Genomic DNA, 27,712 nt, shown 5'->3' with positions numbered 1-27,712 from the left:
CAAGTGAAGGATGATAACATTAGTATTGATTATTTTTCATTCTGAAATGTCTGGATTTCAAATACATCCTCTTTTTGTTATGTGTGTGTTTTTAAATCAGAGGTGGAATGTTTTAAGATATGTGTTTCCTCATGCAAAAAGGCAATTTCTGATGGCCTGCTTGACTTTTTTTCTGCATGATACAAATGTTCATATTGACATTCATATGTACAGAACTGTGGATATTTACTTTGAGAATTTGAGTGTACTTTTATATAAGCACTTCCTTTTGGATTTCAAAATTAAAAAGCCCCTGCAAAGGCATAGATACTATTTCCAGCATATAGTGGAGTAGGAAACTAAGGCAATACCACTGAGACAGGCAGTCTGCCATCCATTCGGTGGCGGCCACATATTTTTGCTTGTGTACTGTCCTATGCCTGTATGTGAGCACAAAATTAATTGTGGTTGCGTGACAAACTTTATGGAAGGCCTGATCTTTATTACTGACTAACAACTAATTTGCAGCTGTAATCCTGTTTGCCCATCTAATAATCATGAAGCTGTGGGGAAAGCTAATATACTTTCATATGCACTGTGTTTGGAAAGCTTGGCAAAGACTGTGAGTGATACAACATAATTCCTGATGTTGAAAAATTATGTTCAATATTAAAAAAATGAGATAAGCATTTATCGATGCTGGTAAATAGTGGTGGGATACAAATAGTGGGGGGAAAAATATCAGAATATATTTTCATAGGAAAATGTCGGTCTCCAAAGAGACTACTTGCTAGGGCTGTGTGTGCGCATACAGTTTTACCTAGCAAGCATTTTTAGGTGTTACTGTTAATATAGACCAATAGGAAATATAAAATATGATGTAATAAAAGAAGGTGGGTTTAAAAATAGCATGTAAAGGTAAAATATTGCCACATTTTTTAAGTGGTAATTTAATGGCAAAACATGAAACAATTACCTAACAGTACTCTGCTGAATGGACGTTGCAAACCAGTGCCTTTAAAAGAACACAGCGGCTGTCTTGGCAGCCGGCCTCTAACTCCAGCTCAGGGTGCTGTCATCACAGCCTGAGTTGTTCTTTGCTGCTTATCCCTAGCTGCAGTTCAGGTGCTGCGGTGGTGGCAAAATACGTCTTACTGCCATGGAAATAGTGAAACTCTATTAGTTCTTGTAACTCTGCATGAATAAGGATAACATAGAGGTGGGGCATGTTTGGAAATGCGGAGCTGTCTTGAGGGGTGCAACAATTTGTAGTAATGGTACTTGCTCCACATGAACAAAGTGGTGAAAGGGTAGTCCCTAAACTGCCTACCGAGCTGTGCATCGCTTGCATTGACATTTTAAATTCATAAAGTACTGTAATTTCAAATTCCTAAGTTGAAGTTTTTAATGTTTTAAACAAAAAGGTTTATGACAAACTGTTCCTCATGGTTTATAACATCTTTGTCTTTTTCTATCGTTAAGAAAAGTGTTTCTGTAATGTTAATTAGCTAGTAACTGCTGTTTTCAGTGTGCTTTAATTACCATATGTTGCTTGATTATATGTTATGAAATAAACTTAAGGTTATTCTAGATTGTTAAACGGTGAGCTAATATATAACTACTGTGCTTAAGATGAGCTTTTTCAGATATGATGGTGGGGATATTGGGAGGAAGAAAAGCTAAAAATGCAGTCTCACTCTTGGTATATGAAGACAATTTAAAGAAGTGCCTTCTAGATTTTAAAATTACTATTTATGAGAAATATCTGGTAAAATACCATGAAAATACTTTGAATCATAACTGTGCATAATCGCAGAGTAGATTGTAAGATGTAACTTGGATGATTTGCGTATGTGTTACTAATAGGCATCCTTTGCTGACAGTCTAATTGTACAATGCAAGATACTTATCATTTACTATCACTTAAGAGTTTTTTAAAAATCCTCCTCTTCAAACTGCATTTAGTAATGGCTACATTACTAGTAGATAAATTACATGTACATAGTTCTGTCTGTGCATGTAAGTAAGTATGGCTGCAGTGACAGCTGTACTTTTCAACTAGCAAGGTATTTAAATAACTTGTTGCTCCTGGGCAGTTTTATATTTATAAATGAGTTAAAACTTCTGATAACAAATAAATTTGATTACCTTCCATATTAAAATCAGAAAGTTGCAAAAAATTTTTGAGCATTGTAAAATGTATCTTGTAACTTCTTTCTCTCCTTTAGGAAGATACTTGCAGTAGTTTTTATATTGGCTATTGACGTAAGTGACCTAACACTGGAAACCACTAAGGATTATAATATTGTTCATGTATAATTGCCTTAATCTCTGGTCTTTGCAAGAGATGGTACTTTAAATACTCAAGAGTTTTTTTCCATGGTGTGTGTTTCTCAGATTGCTAGAATAAAATCTGTGTTTGTTTCAGTCGATTGTACATAGAAATAAACAGTTTACATTTTCAGTTGATGCATAACTTTTTCATTTGCTTTATTATCTCTTAAATTCTAGTTTCATCCCTAGTTGAATTTTGTGGTTATGTTGACATACTTCCCCTCAGATCTTCAAGAAGTTCAGTGTAAGCAGCTGTATAGCTCTGATCATGAGCTAACTTTGCAAATGGTGCAAAATATATGAAGATAAATCTTATATTGTGCCAGTTTATTCTCCCAAAGATTTTCATCATCATCTCTTTCACAGAAATGTTTTCAAAATTACTTCACCAAATACTAACTCTAAATAAAACATTCAATCAATAAATCATCATATTCAACATCTTTTAATTTTGTGGGTTTTTAAAATAAGTTTCTCTTTTGAAGGAGCTTTTCTTTGAAGTAGAGTAAGAGTATGGCTCAACAATGTCGATACCTAGGAGGTTAGGGTCAGTGGCGGGAGTTGGCTGGCTGTTTTTTCCCTGTAGCCTAATAAAATGTGGCATTTTAAGTGCTTAGGGGGTGTCTCAATTGTGGCTGCTCTTGCAGTTAAGTAACTGTTGCTTAGGGACACTGAAGATGCATTTTTTCATTCAAAGGAAACAAGGCAATTAAGTGTTCCTGCCTCTACAAATGTTATAAAATGTAATATACCTGTTATTTTCCCTAATTCACTATTCATAATGGACACTGGGGCTTTGGTACAGGTGGGTCCTTCTGTTGTTTCTTTTAAGTTTGATACCTTTTACAGCAGTTGTTGTTTCAAGTTTCAAAGTCTCACTGTCAAGTCACTAAATGGTAATTTTTTTTCTTTTGTTTTTTACTAAATTTACTGCTCATCCTGTTAAATGCTGTTGGTGGCATTTTTGCATTGAAAGTTGCAAGTCTTCTGGATTCTTTAGTCACTAGATAACTTGTGTTTATGTAGTTAGTGATTATTCACTATTATATTTTGATGCATTGTACTGTGATGAAAATGTAGTTACAAGAATAAAGTATTTCTAGAGTTAACCTTAGAGTTGTTTGGGGTTGTGGAAGAGTATCTTTTTTTGTAGGTGTGGGAATTTGATGAACCACCATTATTAATATAGTAGTCAGTGTATAACTGAGATTTTTAAAGCATTGGAATTTAACTTGTATTTAAGGTTGATGAAAAATATGAATGAATCAGCCTGCATTTTAAGTGAAAAGATTTTCAAATTTAAAGCTTTTGTGCCCCTGATGGGATTATTTCAGTGGTTGACTGAAACATTTAAGAGAAGGAAAATGTTTCTTTAACTCTAAACAGAGGGAATTGAGTTGGGAATTGGGAACAGAGGGGGGGAAAAAAAAGAACTTTAAACCCTCCTCTGATTATGATTATCATGAAGCTGAGCTTTGCTTCAAGATTTTAACCAATGCTATGTTTTCATAATTTAATTGGTGTTTATTTTCTCAGACATAACTGACTTGGATTTCTTAGAAGATGCCTATAACAAACTGGATCATCAATAAGTAACTCATTTACAGAATTATTGTACTCAATTGTGAGAAGTTTAATTGCAGTTTGCTTCCATCATTTTTCTTGACAGCTGTTGAAAATAATGTGGTAGAATTGGATTTATACTGACTTTTAGGAAGCAGATATTTGTTCAAAAGCAGCCGGGGAGTGCAAAGATCCATGCCAATATTCAGAATTCATATTTCCCTTGAATGGAAGGTTGTGATAAAATGGTACATGGTGTGTTTTCATTGCCTGTTGAAAGACTTTCATGCAGTTAAAATAAGCATTTTGATGGTGGTTGAATTAAGAGTTTTTGTCAGTCTCTTCTCATCATGGATGATTAGACTAAAACGTCTGCTTGTCTTGACTTGAGATCACCACAGCTTCAGATAACATGCTTTGTGATTGAAGGTCGAAATATTTTGAATTCTAATAGGCTGCCAGATGAATTGCTTGAAATAGACTGTAAAATTTCAAGGCTTCCTTTTCCATCTGCTGTGAAAAGAACCATTGGGAATGGTTGAGCTTGATGATCATAGAATTACGGGATGGTGATTCTAAAACCCTCAAAGGGAAGTTGCTATGGAGATCTAGTTCCAAACTGTGAAATGATTCACCTCTGAAAGGCTTCAGGGTCTGAGAAGCTGAACACATCATTGTTCAGGTGGTCATTGGTTAGGAAATTGCTGGTGCCTGTGTAATCAGCACTCCTGTGGTAGTTAACGATCTAAAAAGGTTTGTTCTGAATGATGTGGGACAACAGCAATGTGCATAAGATGGCTTCTCTCAATCATAGTTTGCTCAGCCTGGTGCTTATAAAAATACAGTGAGCTAAATGGCAGAGAAATGAACTGCTTCGTTGAGGAAGTTTTTTAAAAACAAAATTCTTTTCCGTGATGGATTTGACATTTAAAGTAAAAGGAGAAGAACTGTTTCAGCTTAAAAAGCCGTGGTTAGATGTTGCAGAAGTATCACATTTATATATTTATTTGCAAGGACCAGAGTGGCGGGGCTGTGTATTTGTAGTTGCTCACAGGCTAAAGGAGTAGTATTGTTGGAAATGAAGATTTTTACCCAGTCACACCTGGGGAGCATAATGAAGTAGCTTTGATATGTTCATATTGCTGCCCCCCTCCCTCTCTGATTTTAGGGCCTACCAGGCACTCTGCTTTGACAGTCATGGAAAAACCTGCCCTGTATATCCAGGATTCAAGTTAATCAAAGCATATGTTTTCTTTCTTAGTTTCTAACTAACTTGTGTGTTTTCAGAATAGGGAAAGGGAATAAATGGGAAATGTTTGCATATATGCGTAAAGCAATGCATTTTGTCACCTATTGCTAAAATTTGACAGCAGATTCTTAAATTACTTGGAAACTTCAGCATACACACAAATATTTAATGTACTTTTTCAAGGAAGGCAGAAGGCATTTGCTCACTGTACAAGTAGTTACTAACTATAGATGTCTGTACCTAATTCAACATAAAACATTTTCTTGACCATATGAGATTCAGATAAAGAAGTTTGTGTTATTATTTCTTGCCTGTCTGTTCAGTATCACCCTTGTGACAAGCCCTTAACAAAGACTTTTAATGGGATTTAGTAAAGAAGATGCCAACGGCTACTAGATGGTGCCAGATAGTTACAGAACACAACTGACATGTTCCGTGATGTAGTTGCCATTGAAGTAAAATGTTACTAGGAGGACAAGCAAATCCCTGAGTGTTAGGGATTACTTTACTGAAATAATGCACAAAATAATGAGTTCTTTACTTCCCATGAAACTGGTCAGCCCATCTACAGCAAGTACTATACTTAGTTTTCTGTTGGGATGCTGGTTTGAGTTTTATAAGGAAGAGGAAGGGACTAACATACAAAGTAAAGTGTTAGTATTGAGTTTTATCTGGTAACTGTTACATTAAGATTTGAACATTGAACAGGAAATATTGCAAGCCCACTTTATCAGGTCTAGCATCTCAAATAAGATGCAAATTATATATTACCTTTTGTTTTCAGTATTTTAGCTGCTGTTCTAAAAAGATCATTTGATATTTCTCGTGATTGCCAAGCCTGTACGGTTATGTGAGGTCCTAAGAACTGTAATTTGTTGAAAAGTAATCATTGCATGTGAAGAATCATGTATGAGGAACAAACTGTCTCTTAACCAGCAAATGATTTAACTTTTTTTATTATTATTAACAGGATTTCTATTAATGTAAACAAATAGGCAGCACTCCTATAGAATTTAAATTGATTTGCAAAGGATAAATCTGGATGAACTGATTGCTACTTTTGCATTAAGTTTATGTATTACGTTAGGAATGTGGGCCAGAAAGTCCAGAGGGAAGACTATGATGAGGCACATTTTTATAAGGTAAACTTACCGAGAGGATTTTTGCTTTTGTCTTTATAGTTATTTTATTCACTTAGCAACACAGCGTTTCATTACAAACTTATGTAGGACATATAAATATATAAATGGCACTGATCAAACAATTTTTGCTTATTTAAGTCTTTATCAGCTCTCATTTTTGTTATACATTGGCTGGTCTTTCCTCAAGTATGTTTAGTCCTCCTGAGCTCCATTGTGCACTGAAATAGATCCTCAAAGGAGAAAACATTCAGATATGGAGAATAAGGTTCTTTGTTAACACATGATGAGCTAAGTTTACAACTCTTTATAAATCCTCCTCTTCTAAAAACTTGGTTACTCTTTTGTAAACAATGACTGATCTGTAAACTTTTTTTCCCTTCTGCCAAATTCCATAATCCATTTTTTAATAGCATTTTTGTAAGGTGCTGCAAGAAGTTTGATGGTTTTGTAGTGCTCTTGTTTTATCATAACAACAATGTAATTGCAAGTTTCAGAATATTTGGGAACTGCTTAGATAACTAACCTCTTTTAGCTGAAAACTTGTCATTACTGAGTTTTGTCTAGGTATTTATATAGGTTAAGACACTGCTTTAAATGTTTTTGAAGACAAGTTGCCTTCTTGAAAGAATTTTACACCCTTCATTGTGAGTTCCAGGAGGGCTATGATTTTGCATTCTGTGCTGAATTGAACTGTTCATTGTCTGTTCATTATTTTACAAAGACTAACAATCCTCCAAGGTGTGGGAGAATGCAGAACAGAGTTGAGCTGGCTTTGCACAGGAGCCAAGGTGAGCTCAGTACAGTTTAATGGCTTGGACTTCGTTGGAGCATCAAGGATCCAGAGTGGTTCAGCAGTAGTACAGTCGTGATAACAACAATGCAATGCTATGCCAGACCCAATAAAAACTTAAGGGCTCAAGTGTCTTTTGGTATTTCTGTGTCTCTGGTGTAGTCAGTCTGTGACCCAGATAAACTGCTCATGAATAATTAAAATGTTTCCCGGTCATTTGAGGTCAGCTAGGACTGCCCTGTTCTTCTGATGGTTGCTAGTTGCTATTCATGATCTGTGTAATTATATTGTCTTAAAAACACAGTTATTGTTAGCAGTTATATTTTTGTTATGTTGACTCTCAGGGATTCCAGTTAAGACTGACACGATAGAGCTTGGCACTGAGTATTCATAGAGACAAGCTTGATGACTGACCTTGAGAAAGAAGGGGTGTAAAATGCACCACAGAGGAGATGATGATGGAAGTAATACGAATACACGGTTATACATACATGTATATATGTCCAAATAGTTTCTGCTTAGGAACCATTTTTTTGCTACAGTGTGGATGCCATCAAATTGCAAATACATGAGTTCCAGTCTGCTTTTGGTAGGAACATTGTCTTCTGTGAACAGTCTGGATATGTAGTACACAGAGGCATGTTGAAAGTTATTCACCGACGTTTGTGGCCAGACCTTCCTGCGTGCACTTTTATGCCGGCGGTGCTGCCATGGGAGCCCTCACTAGGGAGGGTGATACCATGGAGACTCTCCCTTGTTCCTGTTTGCTTCTCTTTTAATGACTTTAAATCACAAAGGAAGGTCTTCAGTCATTAGAACAGAAAGTAATATAAAGCAGAGTGTGTCTGAACTCAGGTTGACAACAGCATTTCTCTCTGAAGCAAACGTTCACATTCTTCGGCCTTTTTGGCTTTTGGACATTTTGCAGTGGTCCAGGCTAGGTTCCAAATGTTCCTTCTTGTTCCAATTAACATGTTGTATTTTGGAAAAATCTGAACAGAGAGGCTAGTTTTTCCTGGGGAATTCTTATTTTAAACAATTTATGTTGTATGTCAGCCATCTCAAAATGTTTTACATCTAGTGTTGCCCTTCCTAGTGACTCCTGATAGCGAGTCTCTGCAAATTACCATGTGCTATGATCCTGGGTAAAGTGTGTTGCAAGAAGAATAATGAAGGAGCTTGTCCCAAGCACTATTTGGTGGGCATTGCGGTGATAGTATTTCAAATATGTGATCAAGGGCAGAGTGAGCCCTCTGCAAATGGAGACATGAAGGGCTCAAAGATTTATCCCTTCAGCTGTCAAATAATGTCCTTTATCCAGTGTTACCAACTTGATAGCAAATCTCAGCAGGTAGAAAGTTTTGCCTGTGGAGTGTTGACTATATCCCAGTGGTGCTATGATGAAAGAGCAATGGCAAGTAAACACATTTTACATCTGAAATAAATCACTAATATTTGTCAGACAGACCCAAGGGTAAGGGCTCTGGAACAGGATTTTACAGATGAGCTCATCGGAGCCACTGTCTTGGTAACAACTTTTCTCTGTTAAAACTGCTTCCACCAGGAACAGAATCGTGGTTTCTTCTGCCAACTTATGTGTCCTGAAGTGAATTGCTTTGCCTCAGAGTTTCCTGGGGAGGTTATAATTCTCATCTCTGACCTTGTGCAGTACTTGCTTAACGAGTACTTTTATGCAAATGTAAATTCTTTGTATGCTCAAGAAGTTGATACTACAGTCATTTAAAATCCTGTATTGCTGCTACATGCTCTCATTGTGTGTCTGCTGGTGCAGAAAGAGACTTGCCCTTTTTTGTCAAATACTCCCAATAGATTTGATATTGAAAGGACGGCCATTCAGCTGCTATTTCAGACTTTTGGGGAGGGGCGCTTGATTTGCGCTCTCTTCACTGGTGTGGTATTAGGGCTCAGCAGGGTAAATGTGGCTGCTTATCTTTTTTTATAGGTAAGTAATGAATTTGAGTCCTAATACTGCACCAGTCAAGAGAGCCCGAAGCAGCTGCTTTTGCCATCCTGTGTCTGTATAGCCATATGGTACGCATAAACTGTAACGTTGTGTTCAAAGTAATTAATGCTGCAACTAATATTCTGAACAGTTATGTTGCTAAAAATCAGCTAAACTTGAGAATAAAAACAAGTGTTTTAAATGGGAATTAAAACCTTTTCTTGTATTTCTACGATGCAGGTAAAACAAAATAATTATTGCTACAGTGACTGCTTGCATTTTGAATAAATTTATACATATTATTTAAAAAAAATCTAGTTAACTTTAAAATATGTAAGTTTTCTTGTCATTTAGGGTTCTGTGAAGCTGATCATCAAGAGGGTTGCAAATCATTGGCGGTTTCTATTTTCAGAGTTCCACATCCCAGAGTAATTTGCTTTAATTTCACCCAATTTAACCTATACTTCACACCATCACCATTCAGCTTTAATAGCTATGTTCTATGCATAAGAAAAGCAGATAAATGTCCACAATTAGACTTCGAGTGATTACAACTAGTTAGGGCTTTATGAAGACAAAACTTAAAGGGCTGTAGCAGAAAACAAAGCCACAAAAGATGTTTGAAAAAATTCTTTCTTCAGAAGTCAAGGTTTACTACAGCATTTTATTTAATGTTTTTGTACTTGATTTTGCTTATGTCGAAGATGTAGGCAGGTGCACCTTCTTCAACTGAAAATTACTCTGCTTAAAGAATATTAGGTTTGTGTTACAGGTGATTAATTTCACTTGAAATTAGCTTGCAAGGGAAAACATGATAAACCTACTTTATTTGTTTCTTTGTTAACACATGCTATGTTTAAGAAGCTGTGAAATGTTGACTCTGACAGTATTCTTTTGCCCTTCTAATCATGAGTGTGCATAGTTAAAATGTACCATCAGCAAAGTCTAATACATTTGATAAATGTTCTTGTACCTCAGAAATCGAAGTAACTTTTACTGTTTAAATCTTTATAATACTGATGATAGCATGGCAAGCCAGTCCAAGTACACAGATTATTTTTCATTTAATGTTTTTTGACACTTGTGGTCTTGTTTCTTTTTATAGCTCAAAGAAATACCCTGCTTCTAGACACCCCCCCCCCCCCCCCCCTTATTTTAGATCTTTTTTGTCCTGTCTCGTGTGTCGTGTCCCATCTGACCCCACACCCCTCCACCCTCCCAAGTAAGTGGCCAGATAGATATTATTGCTCATTTATTTCAGGGCTTGTGACAGGGTATGTATGTGTATTGTGATGTGCTATATCAGTCTGTGATGAGCAGCTCTTTTTGACAATAGTCATTGAATGTATGCTGGAGAGGAAGTGCAAGTATCAATTACTCTCTAGGTCTGGTTTTTGGTGGTGTTACTAAACATTCTCTTATAGCTTATTGACAAAAAAGGTTGGTCATTACCCTACATACTGATCGGAGTTTCAGCTTGTGATGCAGTTCAGATTCTGATAAAATTTGTAAATATCCCTCTTAATTATAGCATAACATATACTAGCGCAGTTGCTTACCTTTTGTAAATGAATACAAGATGCCAAAATGCTGTTATGTGGAGCTTAATATTAGCCAAATATTTTGTTCTGTTTTGCTTTAAGGATAAGGATAATTAAAGGAATTGGCTGATACATCAAATATCAATAAATTGTGAAGATATTAATTAATTTCCATAATTGCAATTAGGAGCATAATAAGACAAGTCTAGTAGTATTGTTTTGATTTGGTTTTTAACATCTCGGTGGCAGCTTGGAGCAGCTAGAAACAATAAAGGTTAGGCTATAGGCAGCTTCGGTTTTGTGTCAAAGTAGTTTTATATGCTATATCATAAAACTTTCAGTCCAATCAGCAACTACATTTAAATACTGCAAATTGTGGCAGCAAAACAATAATTCTGCTGATTAGCCCCTTTCCATTTCTTGTAAGTGAACTGTTTATGCTGTTGAGTACCTTTTGAAAAAAGAAAAAGCCAAAACAGCCTTGATTAGTCAAGGAGTAATTGGATGACTTGATTTTAGCAAGAGAATGAATTGGTTGATGATAGCCTGTAACTAAGTGTAGTGGTTCTGTTCAGATGAATACATAACATACAGTCATCAGATCTTGACAGGTATAACATAAGCAATGCAAAAATCTCTGGAGGCTGAGAGGTAAATTTTGTCAAAGAATTTTGAAGCTGATTCTTGAAAGAAATGGAAAGAAATGTGCATGCCATTAGATGATACCATTTAAAATGTGGCATTTGTTACTGCTGTGCTGTATACATATTTATCTGCTATTACTTTTGTGTGTGAAGAAGAGAAGATGTAGTCTGTGTGTCCTGGCTGCCATGAAGACCTGACAAATAGACAGTTCCTACTTTTCCTCAGAGAAAAAAGAGTCAGGTTTCATATCTTCTCCAGCCAGTCATTCCATTTTCTGGATCTTAGTTATCTGGTATCACTTGAAAGCAAAGTGCAGAAATGGCTATCACTGCGCTACTTCTTTAATGCTGCTTTTAAAATGTTTTTGGGCCCACCACGCTTGGACCCAGGCAGCCCAGGTAAAGTGCTCAGCTGAAGAGAATGTCTGAGTTATCTCCAGAGAGAGTTAAAGACCTTGCTCAACAGAGGAATTTCACTCACTAATAAAGCAAGGGCAGAGAGACACATTAATAAATAGCAATAAACTGTTATCAATCTATATCAGGTAAGATTTGTAGATTAATATTATAGTTCTTATTTTCATCTTTGTAAGTTGCAAATAATATACACATTTTCTGGTGTGTCCTGTTTCTTGAATCAGTTTTATAACTCCATTTTTTCCTACTACTTTACATTTTTATATAGACTGTTTTTTAAACCATGGACTGGGTAAAACATTATTCTAATAGTTGAACTTTGTTAATTTCTCACCGTTGTACTTTTTCCAAGAGATCTCATCTCTCACATAGAGCCTAAATCCTAAGGTTGCCACCAGTTCTTGCTTGCTAAGTCTGCTTTCAGCTCTCCAGACCAGAATTGAATTCCCTACAATGCTCAGTGTGATTTGTGCTAGACCATCATTCCAAAGTAGGCTTGAGGCTGGCATAACGGATTGCCCAAGATACATCCCACATGGATATTGAGAAGAAGTTATAACTAAGGATTTTTCATCATAGCAGTGTCTCTCTCCCTTCTCCTTTCCTTCTTCCTTGAGTATCCCATTGTCTCGATTCTGGCTAGGCTGTCAGTCAGAGGCTGATCTGTTTTAGGCTGATGACAAGTTGGCATTGACAAACCATGAACAAGAGAGTCACAACTACAGCTCAATGGCTGTTGCTTATCAAGAAGTCTCTCAGTTTATTCCAAAATCTGGACATTAACGCCAGTTTGGCCATTTGTGTATACAAAATCTTCCCTATGGACTGTGGCTGTCTCAATGAGAAGATATTTAAATGTCTCTCCTCTTATGAGGAACACTTAACTTAAGAAGAAAAAAAATCTGCCGTGATTGAGTTGATTTCCTGTCTATTTAGAAGGGAATTGTATGACCTTTGTCAGCACACCTGTTGGAAAGGAGAAAACCTACCAAGTTAGGAAAATGCAGTTTTCCTCTAAATGTAGAATTGAAAACTTAACTTCTAAGTCCAGTGCTTTAATGGAATATGCAACTAGTGTCCCTTTCTTCTCTGAGAAGGGTGAGGAGGAGAGAAGGCTAAATTGTTTCCTTAAACTGAAATCATCAGCTCCACAGAGGGGCTCTTACCTGATCAAGCAACTGCCTGTTGCCAGTTGTGGGTCTCATCAGTGATGCTGCCTAAATGAGCTACAGGATGGCTGCTGACACAGGCATGAGGATGGCTGAGAGGAGCAGGAGACTTGAAGAAAACTCTGGCAGAATGTTGAAGTATCCACGCGTTAAAGCATTTAGCGGACTGAGAAGAGAGCGAAGGCGAAATGTATAGATTCGGTTTTATAGGGATGGAATTATACTAAATTAATTGGGCTGGGATGAATGAAGAACTGGATTTTTTTTGTAAAAAGGAATGGGAAGATGTGGAGAAATTAAGATAATTGCTGGAGAAGTATTTTACTGTTGTTGAAGAAAATGGACAAATATAATGCACATATCGGCGGTGTTTTGTTATTACTGACTAATTCACCTTACACTTGCTGTTTCAGAAAAATGTCATTCTTCCTTAAGACAAAAACAAGCTGTTTAGTTTGTTTTTTATTTTGATGTTCTAAATGAGAGATCTTTATAGTCCTGGAGCTTTTCTCTTAGCTTTAACAGTGTGGAAGTTTTTGTTGGTTTTTAAACCCATGGACACCAAATGCAGAAGGAAGATGTAAACAACTTGAGAATGTGTTACTTACATGGTAACGGACACTTTTTTCTTAATACAAGGAAGAAAGAGAAATGTCTCTTTTTAGCTGCATAAATACTACTCTTCTGTTGAGAAGGCTGGGCAGGTAGATCTGTATGGTGACATCTTCCTTCCTACTTCCCCCCCCCAGTATTTTCCTTGTAAATCAGAACAGAGCTATTGAATTATGCTTTCTAGTATTTGTTCCTGTGAACAGCCCATGTCCTATTGAGACAGGTGCACAGATACCGAGTTATGGAAGGCAAAGGCTACAGTATCTCTTCCTTAATTGCCCGGCGTTGGTTTGGGTTAGTGTAGTGAGTTTCCATCTGACAGAGCAGCCTGTTCTCCTGTCACGGCCGCCACCAGGGTTCACTTATCACTGAGCTGATTTTCCTTATACCAAGGGAGCTCATTGATGATCTTTGGAGAGAGACAGCTGATGGGAGAGGAGAGAACTTCTGGTATCCACTGTTTTAAAGACTTTTCATAAATGTATGTTAAAATGATTATGGTATTTGACTATCAATACCATTTTAAACCTGTGTACCATGTGTTTTGATGTAGGATCTTTATTGCTAAAACCACTGTTTAACAGTAAGTTAAAAGACAAGATGAAGTTTTAAGAACTTTCTGCCTGTCAGTTAAGGAACTGTTTGTAGTTTACCCTGTTTCCTATCTTGTACTAAATACAAGAAATGCTTTGAGGTTTTTCTCCTCTGTAAAAAAACAAGTTGATTTTCATATTGGTAATATTAAAATAACTCTATTTTCATGGTTGATTTCTCAGGCATGTCTTTAATGTTACAGGATAGGCATGCAAATATTCTGAAAATGGATCCATGAATAAGTAATAAACTGTTTTTAATGGTTAATATTTTTATTTTTAAAATGTGTTGATTTTTTGGGGGGTGAGTTTTTTTGTAATGATGCTTATCTGATAATTTAAATCTGGGTTGAATTATGTTGCCAGATTGTCTTCAGAAGGGCATGAAGTCAGCACACATGCTTCAGTAATATCTGGTTGTTTTACCCTTATGTTTCCAGTTGGCAATTTGAAATTATGGCTTCAACTGCACTTTAAATATGTGATAATAACATGTGTTTCTAACAAGGGCCAGCACCATTTTGTTCAGATAGTGTGAATGGTTGTCACTCATATATGACAAATGCACCTTCATCTGCTTCTTTGATGGCCCCCTAAAAACCATACCCTCAAATCAGGCCGATGAAATTAGCTGCTGTGTAAATTGTGTGTCTGAGTGGTTCATTATCTAATCACCGTCAGAACCACAGTGATAAAGTAGATTGAAACAGGGACGAGGTCTGCCAGATGATTTCAGGCCTTTTTTTCTAAGCCCTGTTTCCCTTGGAAACACTAAGAGTCATTCAGAACTTCAGAATTCTTTGTTTAGAACTTCTTTTTTCCTTAATGCATAAAATTGATCAGCCAGTGAGGGCTGCCAGGGTGATTTGTAAGGTTTTCTTTCCATGAGTCTTTCAGTCATCACTGTGTGTATTAAAATGTTCTGCGATGTTCAGTTTAGCTACTGTGTTTGCTACTGCTAGGTTAGATGCTGCTAAATACATTGGTACCTATTTTCAGGAAAGTGCTCTAGCCTGTTCCTATTTAAAGAAACTCTTAAAGATGTGTTTAGTGCTCTCCTGAAATGGCAAAGCGCTATGCTTTGTATGTATCTCTACAAAGCTTTGGATTCTGGAGTTGAAAATGTAAATCAGACTAAAACAGTATGATATAAAATATTACAGGTGACACTTGTAGAGAGGCAGTATGACTGATCTGCTGACTTTACTTTTTCATCTCAAACTCTTGTGACTTTTGATAGTTAATATATTTCTTGGCTTTTTAGCTTAATATGTAATTTAAGTGTTCTTTTGTTTTAGGAGCATTTGAAGATGATGACATCACTCATGTTGAAGGAAGTGTTGATCCTGTTCGTGACATTGAAATAATTCATGAGGAACTTAGACTTAAAGATGAGGAGCTGATCATGCAGAGTATAGACAAGCTTGAAAAAGTAGCTGTGAGAGGAGGAGACAAGAAATTAAAACCTGAATATGTAAGTACATGACCTATAAAAGTAGGTCATTAAGTACTTTATGTATTGAACTGGAATTTTTGTATTGTTGGGTTTTGTTATTGATCTCCCACATGTATAATAAGAAACACTACTACTTTTTTAATGTGTATTTTAAAGTAATTATTATTGAGTTCAAGAATTATTAGAATGAATTATTTGCTTTGACTGTAAGATTTCACTGATGAAGCTAACTGTAATTTTAAAAATCTAACTGTTACTTTCTTGCTGACACAGCTTTATATGAGAATTGCCAATGCTTTGTCAAACTTATATCAGTGTTTAGTTGTAATTCAAAGTCCAGCACTCACTTTGGAATTATTCTTGCTGTTAAGTTCTAGTCTGATGTTAATACTACTATTCCTGTGGCGACCAAGTGAATATATTTTCTTGGTGTGGTTGCATGTCAAATAAAGACTGCTAGTTGAAATTAATTTTAGAATGTTGTTGTGGAAAGCTGCTTAAATGAGCTCAGTTATCACAGGGTAGTAGTGGTGTTTGCATGTAAATCAGAAATATATCATAATTATCAACTTCAAATATATTTGTGTAAATTATTGTTTTACTACCACTTGACTTTTGAGTCTGCTACACTTTGCCAGTAGTCTAGTTATTAATTTTTCTTTATTTCATTAATGTTCTATAAATATTTCAGGTGGTATATGAAGTGCATTCTCTAATTACTACAGCAGTATATCAGTGTGGAAGTAGACTATTTATACTTAATTGTTAAGTAGCAAAAATACTGTTTTCTCCCATGTTGTTTTAGCTAGCAAGTAGTAAGAGAAACATTGTCATATCAGGGCAGGTTTCTAGTTTATCAGCATTGAAGTGTAGTGAAATTTGTTGGCCCTACCTAGTGTTTGGAAGTGAATAGGAACTGCAAGTGAACATCCCTCTGCAAAATGTTCATGGTGCAGTGTTAAAAAATACCTCTTCGGTAGCTTCTGTTGGTGAAGAACTAGTCTTCTTCTGTCTTAAAGTATTTTATTTCCTGATTTGTCTAAGACAGAAAAAATAGCTATTGTTGGATGATTTGAAGGCTTTCCTGTAAGCCCAGAGAGAGAGAAGCAGGTATGCTTCATTTAAGGTCTTACTTGATATGAGTCAACCCAGCCTTGGGTACGTGGGCAGTGTTTTTCTCTTTTATGAAAGGTTGCACCTGCTTGGAGGAACAGTGCAGCTTCTGCCGACACTTTCAAATAGCCTCCACACTGTCTTTAACCTTTTAATTCGTCTGAAAGGAAGGGGCAAGCAAAAATCCTGTCCATAATGCATTCAAAGTTCACCCTAAGGCTAAATTTTACATTAGTATGAGGTGATGAAAATGAGGAGTGTTATGATGCTGTTCTGCCCCCGTCTTGAGCTCTTACTGCTTACTATCTTGTGTGGCTGTCTTTGGAAACGGCTTTGCTCGACTCCTCATGACAGAGATGTTCTTGTCCAGTTTTTGAGTGTACCTCTCTGGGTGCTTTGTTTGATATATTCTGTGTTCTTCCTGCACTAAGAAAGAAGTCAGAACTTTTTTGTGATTGCAGAGACACATAAGTGAAGTGTGTTTTCAATAAAATTCTTAATATCATCATGTAACTGATGGGTTAATGAGTGGTAGGTACAGTTTCTGTTGTATGACAGAGCTGTTCTTACTCATTTTATAACTGCAGGAAGTTGGTATGTGTTTGAAAACAGAAAATGTCAGATTATTCTCAAATCCAGGAAGAAAGTACATAAAAAAATAAAATCTAGAAATGCAATTTGAATTAGTTAAAACTCTAAAATCTGCATTATTAATCTGTCTTACTCAGCTTCGGTTTCTCATCCTTCTCTTTGCTTCTTCTTTCAGTCTCCTAACTGTTACTTCATCTGTAGTTTACCCTTCAAAATGACTTTGTCATGTTGTGTTTGAAACTTACGCTTCTCATCATTCCTTGAGTTTTTTAATCCTTTCTTTATGAACAGAAAACACTTGACCAGTCTCAGCTGAGTTTGTCAACAACAATAGAGGTTTCAAAGGCATTAAATTCCCTTGTTTCATGGAAAGAGGTAGCTGAACAGAGAGGAGAGGCACAAATTAATGATCCCCTTAAGACAAAGGTTGCACGTAGGACATACAGTCACTAGGGAATCCCTTCAGGGAAGCACTGTGGGGCATCATGTCTGTGAGTCTCGCTGATCTTGGACCTTCGTGCTTGTCTTCCTTTGACTTGTATGCTTGAATTATAAGTTCAAGTGGTAGACCTTAGTAAAAGGACTTTTTTTTAATGATAAAGGCCTGTGAAAACTCTGGCTGGTTACTTTTCTTTTCCTGGTAAATCAATCCTTAGGCCTGGTTATACAGCTCCTACAAATAGATTTGTGTAGTTTTAAGATTGTAACAGCCATTCTTGGGCTTTTCCAGACACTAGATGGGTTTATTTAAATGTTCAGCCATTGGGTTGTGAGGCATTCCTGTACAGCTTGCTTTGCCTCTTCTCCTTTAACGTTTTGCGTTGTAGAGAAGGCCTATGGTTGGACCATTTAGATAGTATACTGTGTGACTGACTGTGCGGTAAATGACTTATGGTTACCTTCCTAGACGCATATGGAATTGGTGAAAAAAACAGTTAAAGATTATGCCTTCCTAAAGCAGTAACCAAATGTTAGGAGTGTATTTTGGCTGTTTGGTCATTCTGAACTTCCCAAATTTGTTACATTTTGCAGTTAGCTTGTTGGGCACAGAGAGAGTTCCCTGTCCACCACAATTTGTGAGGTTGTTTCCATGCAGCTTGTGGCTACTGTTCAAGGCTTTCTTTTTCCAGGGCAGAAGAGTCATTAAGAGACAGGATAGTCTGGAATTAATACTTCTTTCAAACAGATTGTCCTAAAAAGAAAGAAGGGGGAGGTGTGGAGAGGTAGGCAGGAGAAAGGGGCTGAGAGAGAAGTTCTCAGGATTTGCCTTTTTATTTACCACTATAATACATAGCCATTGCTAATAGTCTGTTCTTTCCATAGCAGAGGTGTGCAACAAAGGACTCTTGTATGTGGTCTGAGGATTCCCAGTCATCTTCCCTTTCAGGAAAACTATGAGTTTACAGGGGAAAAAACTTGGTATTTGTAGGTTGTTTTGGTTTTGTTTCTTGTTTTTAAGGCACAATGTTAAAATTTTAGTCTCTCTCTTTTCATTGTTTTCCTTTTCCCATTCTGTTGGGAGTAATTTAAGGTAAAGATCCTTGAGAATTTCTTAACAGTTTTAACTGTTTGGGAGTTGTGAAAATTCTGTGGTTCATTCAGATAAAGATATTGCCATTCAGATAAAAATATTGCAAGCTTTCTTACCTATATCACTTTCAGACCTTTCCCAGCTGAACAAAAACATCTAGCCCTTGAATTGCATTTTTTGTTTCTTTCCATTTTTTTTGAGAGCACATTGAGATCTATTGAGGAAGAGCATTATATAAGGTTAGGGAAAGAAGAAGAAGCAGGCAAGGAAAGAAAAGAAGTAATATTGATCTTAGTCAAGTATGTTTTTCCTTTGGTAGTTTGCTAAATGTAACAAGTAACCTTAATATCAAAGCTAAGGAAAAGTTACTGATTTCAGAGAGGCTGTAATCTCCGTGTGACCTGGATAAACTTATTGTTAGCATCGAAGGGGATTTCACTGTGTGTTTCATGGAACCTAATTGAAAGTAGGAGTCATTCTTCTTATTTTGTAAATATGAACTGTCTGCTTTAGAGGATTTTCTTTATCAGTAAGCCTCCACAACTGTAACTTGATAGTCTGAAATCTCCAAAAGATTTAGGAGGAGAAAAAAAGAAAATTGTCAATCCGTATCAGCCAAAAGTTCTTAAATCTGAGATTTATATTTGATTGCCCGCCTTCTCGCACCTGTGTTCTAACTTGTTAATTTTCATTTTTCCTTCTCGTAAGCCCACATTGCATACAGTTGGTAAGCTTACCTTTGTGCAGTGACCTGGCTTTGCAGTTGAATACAGTGTTAACTATTTGTGCTGTCTCTCGGAGAATTGATTTCTCAATCCCCTGTCACCAGAAATAAAAGAGCCAACTGTTGTTAACAAGCCATCAATGAAATAATTTTCAAGTTCTACTTAAAAATCAATGACACAATGTGGTCCAAGATCAGCAACACCTAACGTTGACATAGGCTTGGAATAGCTTCCTTTACACGTATATTTTTGTCTGCTTTGCAAGTGTTCTCACTGGCTTCTTAGAAACGACTGTCTGCTTTTACTAAGGGTACTATTCTTTCAGAATCAGTATACCTTTAAATATTATTCTGGCTACCACCTTCTAAAGAGATTATAGAACAAAAATACCCCTGTTATTTGCATGTATTGAAACAGTGCGAATATAATTTCAGAAAGCAATCAGAGTAATTTTGATTTATATTTTAAATTGGTCTGGTGCTGGTATCTGCAGAGACATGAAAAAGATATTGAGTTAAACTTTGTTATTAGCTTATTAATCACGTGTCATTTTGGGTAGCAGGAGATTTCGAAGTAAAATTCAAATACATACACATTTACAGATCAGAATGCACAAATTTTAAAACTTGTTTTAAAAAAAATATATTTTTTAATTTATGGGATTTTCAGTCCTGGAGACAGAAGTCTTCAAGTTAATACAATATAACATAGTTAAGTGAACATTATTGCGGGATTCTCTTCCATTACCCTTCCCACATGATTCAATTCTAGTCAATTCTAGAGATTGACCCTCTGCAGTAGATAGCTATTCCTTCAGCCCTTTGTTAGTGCACCAAATCTTGAATTCCAGCACAGAATAATTCTTAGTGGTAATGGTATTGTGATTTAAGTATCTGACCACAAGAATGTTGTTTATAGTTGAGTTCACACAGATTATTGATGTTAGTGATACGAAGACAAAATCTTTAGGTCAGTATCAATGTCTGCAGTGTTTGAGCTTCCAATTTTCAGTTGAAAGGTGGCTTTTACAGTAGGTCAGGATCAATGTTCACTGCATTTGAACTTGCAGTTTTCAGTTGAAAGGGGTGCTTTTACAAGTCCTGTGAGATACCTAAATTCCATTGTTAAAGTCTGTCAATTTAAAAATAAGATTAGTTTTTCAGATCAAGGACATTTTGTAAGAGCAAAAGTAATTGAGATTATGAAAAGAACAGTTAGAGACGTCTTTTTAATGTGATGGTACCTGAACCATCTTGTGTATATTTAACTTACAAGAAAGGCATCAAGCTTTGTTTTGTTACTGCAGTGGGTGATCCATAGGCATCTGTCAGCATATATATACTATGAGGAGTAAAGCAAAATCTTCCTAATGATGTTTTAAGTAGCTTTAATCCCTTCTTCCTTCTTCCGCCCTTCCATTTAAAGTCTTCATCCTGTCCTGGTAATACAGTAAGTATTTGAAAGATGGGGTTTTTTTTGTTCATTTAAAATTACCGATATGGTGTAGGAGATACGTCACAAACAGCAGAGTGCTGGTAGATTCAAGTTTCTTCTCGTTACCAGTTTGTACTAGGTGAAAACAGGGTGAAAATCTTTCCTTCCTGCAGTATTCTGATGAATGGGATGGGGCCGAGCAGAATTTGCTGACCTCGTGCTGCAAGCGCTTGCCAGACTTCTCACGGATGGATGAACTCTTATTTCCTCTAACTGATGATGTCAGTTGGGAATTTTCACCTTTCTTTTGTTCCAAGTTGAAGATGAATACAGTGATAAATTGATTTTGGGGGGGGGGGTTGTGTTTTGTTTTGTTTTTTTTTTTTTTTTCCAGTTGCTTTGGTCTCCTTTTGTGAGGAGAGTTTGAGAGGCCAGTTTGTTCCACTGGAGATGGAAGGAAAGGAGTAGCGTACATGTACACTGTTGACATACTTTCTCCCAATGGCTGTTACAATTAATAACTTAAATGTTAAATCACAGGGAATCGAGAAAATATTTATATTCTTAATGCATATAATTATGCCTAAAATCTTTAGTGGACCATTTACTGTGCTTAATGTGGTATTTAGAGGAAATTAAAGTTCATTCTGGAGAACATTTTGAATGTAACAGGAAAATATTCATGGCAGATGTTTGTGAATTAATTGGTAGTAAAGCCTTCCTTAAAAGTACATAATGTGTAAATACACGTTTGTATTTCTTTTGGTATTATCAGTAGACAGAGAGAAGTCAATGCTTAAATACTTTCTGTCAAGGCTGATCTTTCCTGTGTAAATCTGAACAGTGGCTTAAAATAATTACTTTTGTAAATAATGTTTGGGTATGTCTTGATCCAAGCCATGGTGTAACTTTAAAATAGTATATACATGCACCAAAATAACTCCATTATATTAATAGTTGTATTCTGAAAACGACACTTTTTCACTTGGTATAATTCACATCTAGAGCACATGCATGGATTTTTTTGGAAATAAGCATTTGTAGACTAATGTGGTAAGAAAAGTTTAGTGGAACTCTGTGGAAGATGTTTCATTTTACTTTTCAGTGCAATTTCTCAGTTCTGAATTTCTGACCAGCTAGAAAGGATCACTTATAAACAGACTGTTTTCTGTATTCTTGCCTGCTTTTTTTCTTTGAGAAGCTATAAGTGAATGTATCATTTTATGGCTAATACCTTTGAACCCCCAAGGATGACCCACACAGGAGAGTATGGGGATTATTGACATGAATTACATTGCCTGGAATGCTTGTAGTATGTTTTGGGTGAAAGTACTTGCTGTGGTTCATAAACGTTATTGGCATCTAGCTCTGACTAAATCTTCTATCATGTACAGATTGTACTGGCTCTGTTAGAAGATATTGAAGAGAAGAAAGGGTAATACACTTGTCCTAAATCCATTACTTCTCCCATTGTATTTTTGTTAAAGTCAGTGAGCAAGGGAATTGTAAGAGATTAGCTATTGTTTTATATCACAGAGGAGCTCATTGTCACTGCAGTTGATGCAGTACCTGACTTCTCTCTTTCTTGCACCCAGCTGCTACAGCTTATTTAAGCACTTAACACAATTCAAAAACATGATCCAGCCTTTTTTTAAATTGCAAAATTTGTCTTAATTGTCCTTTAAAAATACCACTGTTTCTAATCAATAAATTGTTACTTATGTCACTGCAGCCTCACTCTTTTAAGTTGCCAGAAAACCTCCAGGAAAAGTAGAGAGCTGAGGCTATGCTAAGTAGAACTGAAAAGATTTCCAAGGAAGGTCATGAATGAAAGGACTATGGGACAGTGCACACCAAACGCCTTGTGTTAACAAGGAAATTGGTGTGCGCACAATAAATTGTTTTTGGAGCAGCACAGTTTAACTAGTTATGAGTGCTCTTTACCTCAAATAGCGTGGTTCTTGATCTGTATCTGAGAAACCATCATAGGTATTTTGAAGGCCAGATGGACTACTAATTATTATTTAGTTTGATCTCTTGCATATCCCAGTTTAATTCTCACAATTGTGGTTAAAATAAAATGTATCTTTTAGGGGAGAAAATTAACCTCTGTTTAAATATTTTCTAGCTAGAGGTAAATTACTGTAACTTGCATAAGCTGTGCCAGTGATTAATTATCTTTACTGTTTAGAAATGATACAGCTTTCGTCTGTATTTATCAAGATTCAACTTTCAGTCATTTGATTTCTGTATGCTACTGTGAAAACACCTGTACTACGTGAGTTTTTTGCTAATTATACATATATGAAATGCAGTAAGAATAAAAGCATAAGATTTAAGCACACTGAGTCTTAGAGGATAAGAGGATTTTCAAAACCTCTTATTTTTCTCCAGTTTTTCAGTATTTCAACAGAGATAAGTGTAGAATTATTCACCTTGGACATTAACCTATTTATATACTCGAAGATTGTATTAGTCTTTCAGTTACAGTACAGTTCATTTGCTTGCAACCCCCAAGTCGTCTTGGTCACTCTTGCAAGGGGGAAGTCCTCTACCTGGTAAATATTGTATCTACCCTGCCTTTTCCCCCACCCAACAAGTGTATGAACTTGAATTTATTGTATTGAAACACATGGTTTGCTTTCATTAAATCTGTCTAGCAGTTCTGGTCACTACATATGATTCACATTGTTAGTAATATGCTATTCTCAGAATCCGTGTCATTAATGTGATCTTTTATTTAGGCTGTTGATGAGAGATGATCACTAGTAAAATGCAAATAATTTGTTTGCAGTGCCACCAGAAGCACACTCATTGGATTTTCTATTTACAGTTACATTCTGAGACTACTGTTTAGATGGTGTTGACTCCATTGAGTGTACACACTGTTTTTTGAATTAAATACCTTACGTCACTGAGCCAGATTCCTTAGGGAAGTCTGAATATATTAATTATAGACTACTAACTGCATTATTGATACACTCTGCTGTTGGACTCCTGTATGAAATGAGAGGCGCTAACTAAGCGCTACAGGTAACGTTTGAGGTACTCCTTACAGCTTTTCTGAGGAGCAGAGCAGTGAAAATGATAGTATTTTGGACAATTGAAACATTTTATTAAAAAGTATTTAACTGCTTTTGAAGTGTTTACAGGGAGCTGGTCTGTTACTGTATCTTGGAAGTTTAGAAGGGAATGAATGAGCTGCTGAGGGACTCTCCATGTTTCCCAGAAGCACCTCCCTTGGTGGGGGAAAAAAGCCTACTGTACTCACAGTTACTCTCTGTAGTAGTGGAGAATTTTGCACTGCTTGCAGGATCACAGAGGATTCACTTGCACTTTGAAGTGTGAAGTGATAATCCTCACAACTGCTTACTTCTTTATTAAATTTGCGGAAGTTAATTACATGCCCTGCTAATTTACAACAAAAACTCGCAACTCTCTGGTGCCAAGTAGGCAAGTGAGTTTTCCAAGCTTCAGTTTAGTCCCTCATGCTGTAAGAAGAATTTGGCATTGGCACACATTATTACTGTCATCCATCCAGAGAGTTTATTAATGTATGCACATTTTTCTACACAGCAGTGTCTCATGAGCATGTCTTGATAAATCTCCTAAATGCAATTTAAATGTATTATAGTATTTTATACTGTTGGGACTTACTGTTGAAGTACTGCTTAGCATTTGTGGATTCACTACTTGCCACCTTTGGAAAATGAGAGCAGGACATAAATTAAAATCACTGTATTGCATATGGCTAAATATACTAAGTATTCACATGTGCTAAATATATTGCCAAGGATATAGTCAGAAATGAACTGATGTTTAAAACAGTGGTATTTGATAAACATGAGGTTTGCTGTATTTCATATGCCTTGACAGCTGTAAGTAAGTTGGATTTTGGATGGGGTTTGGTGGCTTTTTAAAGGATGTTTGCTATAATGTTGCTAGCTGAAAAACAGAACAAGAATATCCCTCATCAAACAAGAAGTGGATCATTCTGCTGATAACAGATTGACCTCAAAGTGTGCAACTGGGGAGGCCAGATCTAATGAAACAAAGTGGATTGTTACTCTGTGTTCTGTTATTAAGCATCTCCGAGTTAACTAGAGTAATGATTAAATGTGTTTAAATAACTGTTACAATGATAGTGAAGATAAGAAGGTCAGTTCATACTCTTTCACCAGGCCTAAACAGAAGCAATTAATAAAACTAAAAATGGTGCTATATGAGATATAACCTGAAAATGCGCTTTTTGCTTTTTGTGTGTTTGTTCAGAGTATTGGGACAGCTGACTGAAAAAGAAATATGCGGAAATAGTTGCCTTTCTTCATATTGTCATTAGTATTTAAAGATTTCTTGTTAAGGGATCATATTAAATCTCATTTAAATGGGACACTGCCGTTGCTGCAGGGGAATCTGAGTTCATCTGTCCCTTTTGTTTTTTTGTTTCTGGACTGTCTGCCTCACATTCTGCATGCTGCAACTGCCCAGATAGTCCATCAGAGAAAATTTTACTTTGAATAATTGTTTCCAAGTTTTTTCTATGTCTTACTGCCTCACCAGCTTCAAACATAAATGCTGTATTTGCTTTTTAAGTTTCCATCCTTTCATCTAAAGGAAGTTTTCCAATACTTTGTCACCTTCTCTGTAAATTGAGAATAAAATCGCAGGTATACAACTGTCGGTTCTCCCCAGCATATTCAGCTGTTGGTCAGTGTTCCCTGCAGAAGTTAGCCGCATAACTACTGCTTTAGAACAACAGTTGCAAACAGCATCTAGTCAGGTACCTAAATGAGAACTCTGAAAAATTAGGTCTGGGCCAAAATGGGTTTAGATGTGTCACTGTAGGTAGCAGGTGAATGTGGAAGAGAAGTTCTGATTGGCAATTATGTGCTTTAGAAAGCTTTTAGATAGGCTTTAGAAAGAGCAAACTTTATTTCCTGCACTGATGCTTGAAATTTTCTGAAGGTTCTGCGTTGTGTAGCTACCCTTCCAGTGTGATTAAAAAACATTTCATTGCTGCTTAAGCCTAACAGATTGGCTTTGATAACTTGTGCTATAATGTTTTTTTCTGTCAATCTTTTATTGACTCCAATCTGTGTGCAATAATGCGTTGCTATTGGGGGGAACCGTAATGCCGAAAGCCACGTGGTAGGTGCCTACAGAATTAGTTTAAAACCTGAAATAGCGTGTAATCGGAATTCCTTCACTGCTGAACAGGAATCTTGGAGACTGTTGATTTTTATATATCTAAACAAAAGCTGAGGATAAAGATCTCAAACGAAAAGTATCTCGTGGTAGAATTGCTTCCCTTATCTTGTTTATACTGACTAATTAAAGAATAAAAAGCACATAGGGTTAAAGATAAGATGGTACCACTGTTTCCTTCTTTATGTGTAATCTTGTTGCATGTCTCTACATAAGCTGATCTGGCCACTCATCATAGTAACCAGCTGGGCCATTTCACCTGCTGGAGCCATTAAAGAGGACTCTCTCCCCCTAGATTAATCCCCTCCGACATTAGTTTTTTGCTCTGACAACTGGAGCAGGCATTCAGAATTTGCAGGTGGCCAGTGTGACGCACATAATTGCCTACAATTTTAGGCAATGAATAAAAATGGTCTACATTACTTGTCAAAGGTTGTATATGCAGTGCCAAGTGAGATCTATGGGAAGCCTTTTAGGGTTTAAAGAACAGTTAATAGCAAAGCTGCACAGTGCTTTTTTAATCATAATGCATTTGTAATATAGCACTTTGATCTTCTCCTTGTAGGAAATGGTGTTATATTAGCCACTTTTAAACATTTATGTGTGAAATTCAGTTATGGGAGAGTAAAAGTGATTATTCTTAGGCAGAACATGTTAGATTTCATTAAAAGTTTTAGCTTGCCCCTTCCTTGTTAAAATCTGTGGGGAGTCCTGTTCCTGGAGGGTTTCAAATCAGGATCTGAAGATTTAGAAGAGCTTTCTCTTTGTTTTTCACTAAAGCAACTGCAAGACTAGAAAAGACTGTAGTAAATACTGATGTTATTTGTGGTTGTTTATAAACGTACTTCAACTGCATGGCATTAAGTGCAAAAAATGTTGTGTGCTCAACGGTTTAGGGAATGTTTCCTTGTATTTTAAAGATCGTAATTCTCAGTTGTGTCAATTATAACCTAAAAAATTCACTATTTAAAGCATGATCATAAATTATCTACAACAAAAAATAGGCGACTCTAAAATGTACTACTCCTAGAAGAGCCGAGTTTGACCTTTCAGACCCAAGAGCCTTTTATTAACACCTGCCTGTAAGGAGAACCGTGCCACACGCAGCTTTCGGATTCACGACCACAAAACTGATGAGGAAAGGCTTGAAGGGTTCAGTTTGTGTCACTTGCTGTTTGCCGTTTCCATTTCACAGATGATTAATCTTTCTGTGAAGAAAGGCCAGAGAAACAAAGCACATTGGGCTCTTCCTGCAGTTACTCCTTCTGAATGCACACTAGCTTGCTAACTAAAAGGCCTTTAGATTTCCTGCCGAGAGAGATGTTCTGAAAGTGAATGCAGCTGGTTGGAGGTCACCAGTGCAAGGCTCTTGCCATTGTGTAATGGAGGCTTTGGCAGGTTTCATTTTGGGGGGGAGGGAGAAGGTGTTGGCGAAAAATTAATGCGGAATAAAAAGGGCTTTGGTCATTTGAATTAATTTCTTGAAGGGTGGATCATCAATAATAGGCTCAATTTCTTTTGCTCACAATTTAAAAAAAAAAAATTATTTGCTGTGTTTTTTCCCACCCATTCCCTTTCCTTAACGGCATGTTTATATTGTACGTGGGCTCTCGCTGGATGCTGAAATGTCACATCTTGGGGAGTTTGAAAAGCAATCTAAA

General features: G+C 36.5%; 1 protein-coding gene across 2 annotated transcripts in view; it reads left to right on the top strand.

The window, feature by feature from the left end:
• Positions 1-27,712, top strand: part of OLA1 (Obg like ATPase 1) — a gene marked incomplete at its 3' end in the record, with an annotated part of 100,771 nt that overhangs the window by 34,088 nt on the left and 38,971 nt on the right. For both annotated transcript variants that reach the window (XM_082001776.1, XM_082001775.1), the window contains exon 4: positions 15,295-15,470. In XM_082001776.1, the coding sequence (XP_081857902.1) occupies positions 15,295-15,470 (176 nt within the window). The remainder of the gene's footprint in view (positions 1-15,294; positions 15,471-27,712) is intronic.

This window comes from Phaethon aethereus (genome assembly GCF_964289735.1).
Source record: "Phaethon aethereus genome assembly, chromosome: 6".
NCBI lineage: Eukaryota > Metazoa > Chordata > Aves > Phaethontiformes > Phaethontidae > Phaethon > Phaethon aethereus.
This window is presented reverse-complemented; position numbering and strand designations above follow the sequence as displayed.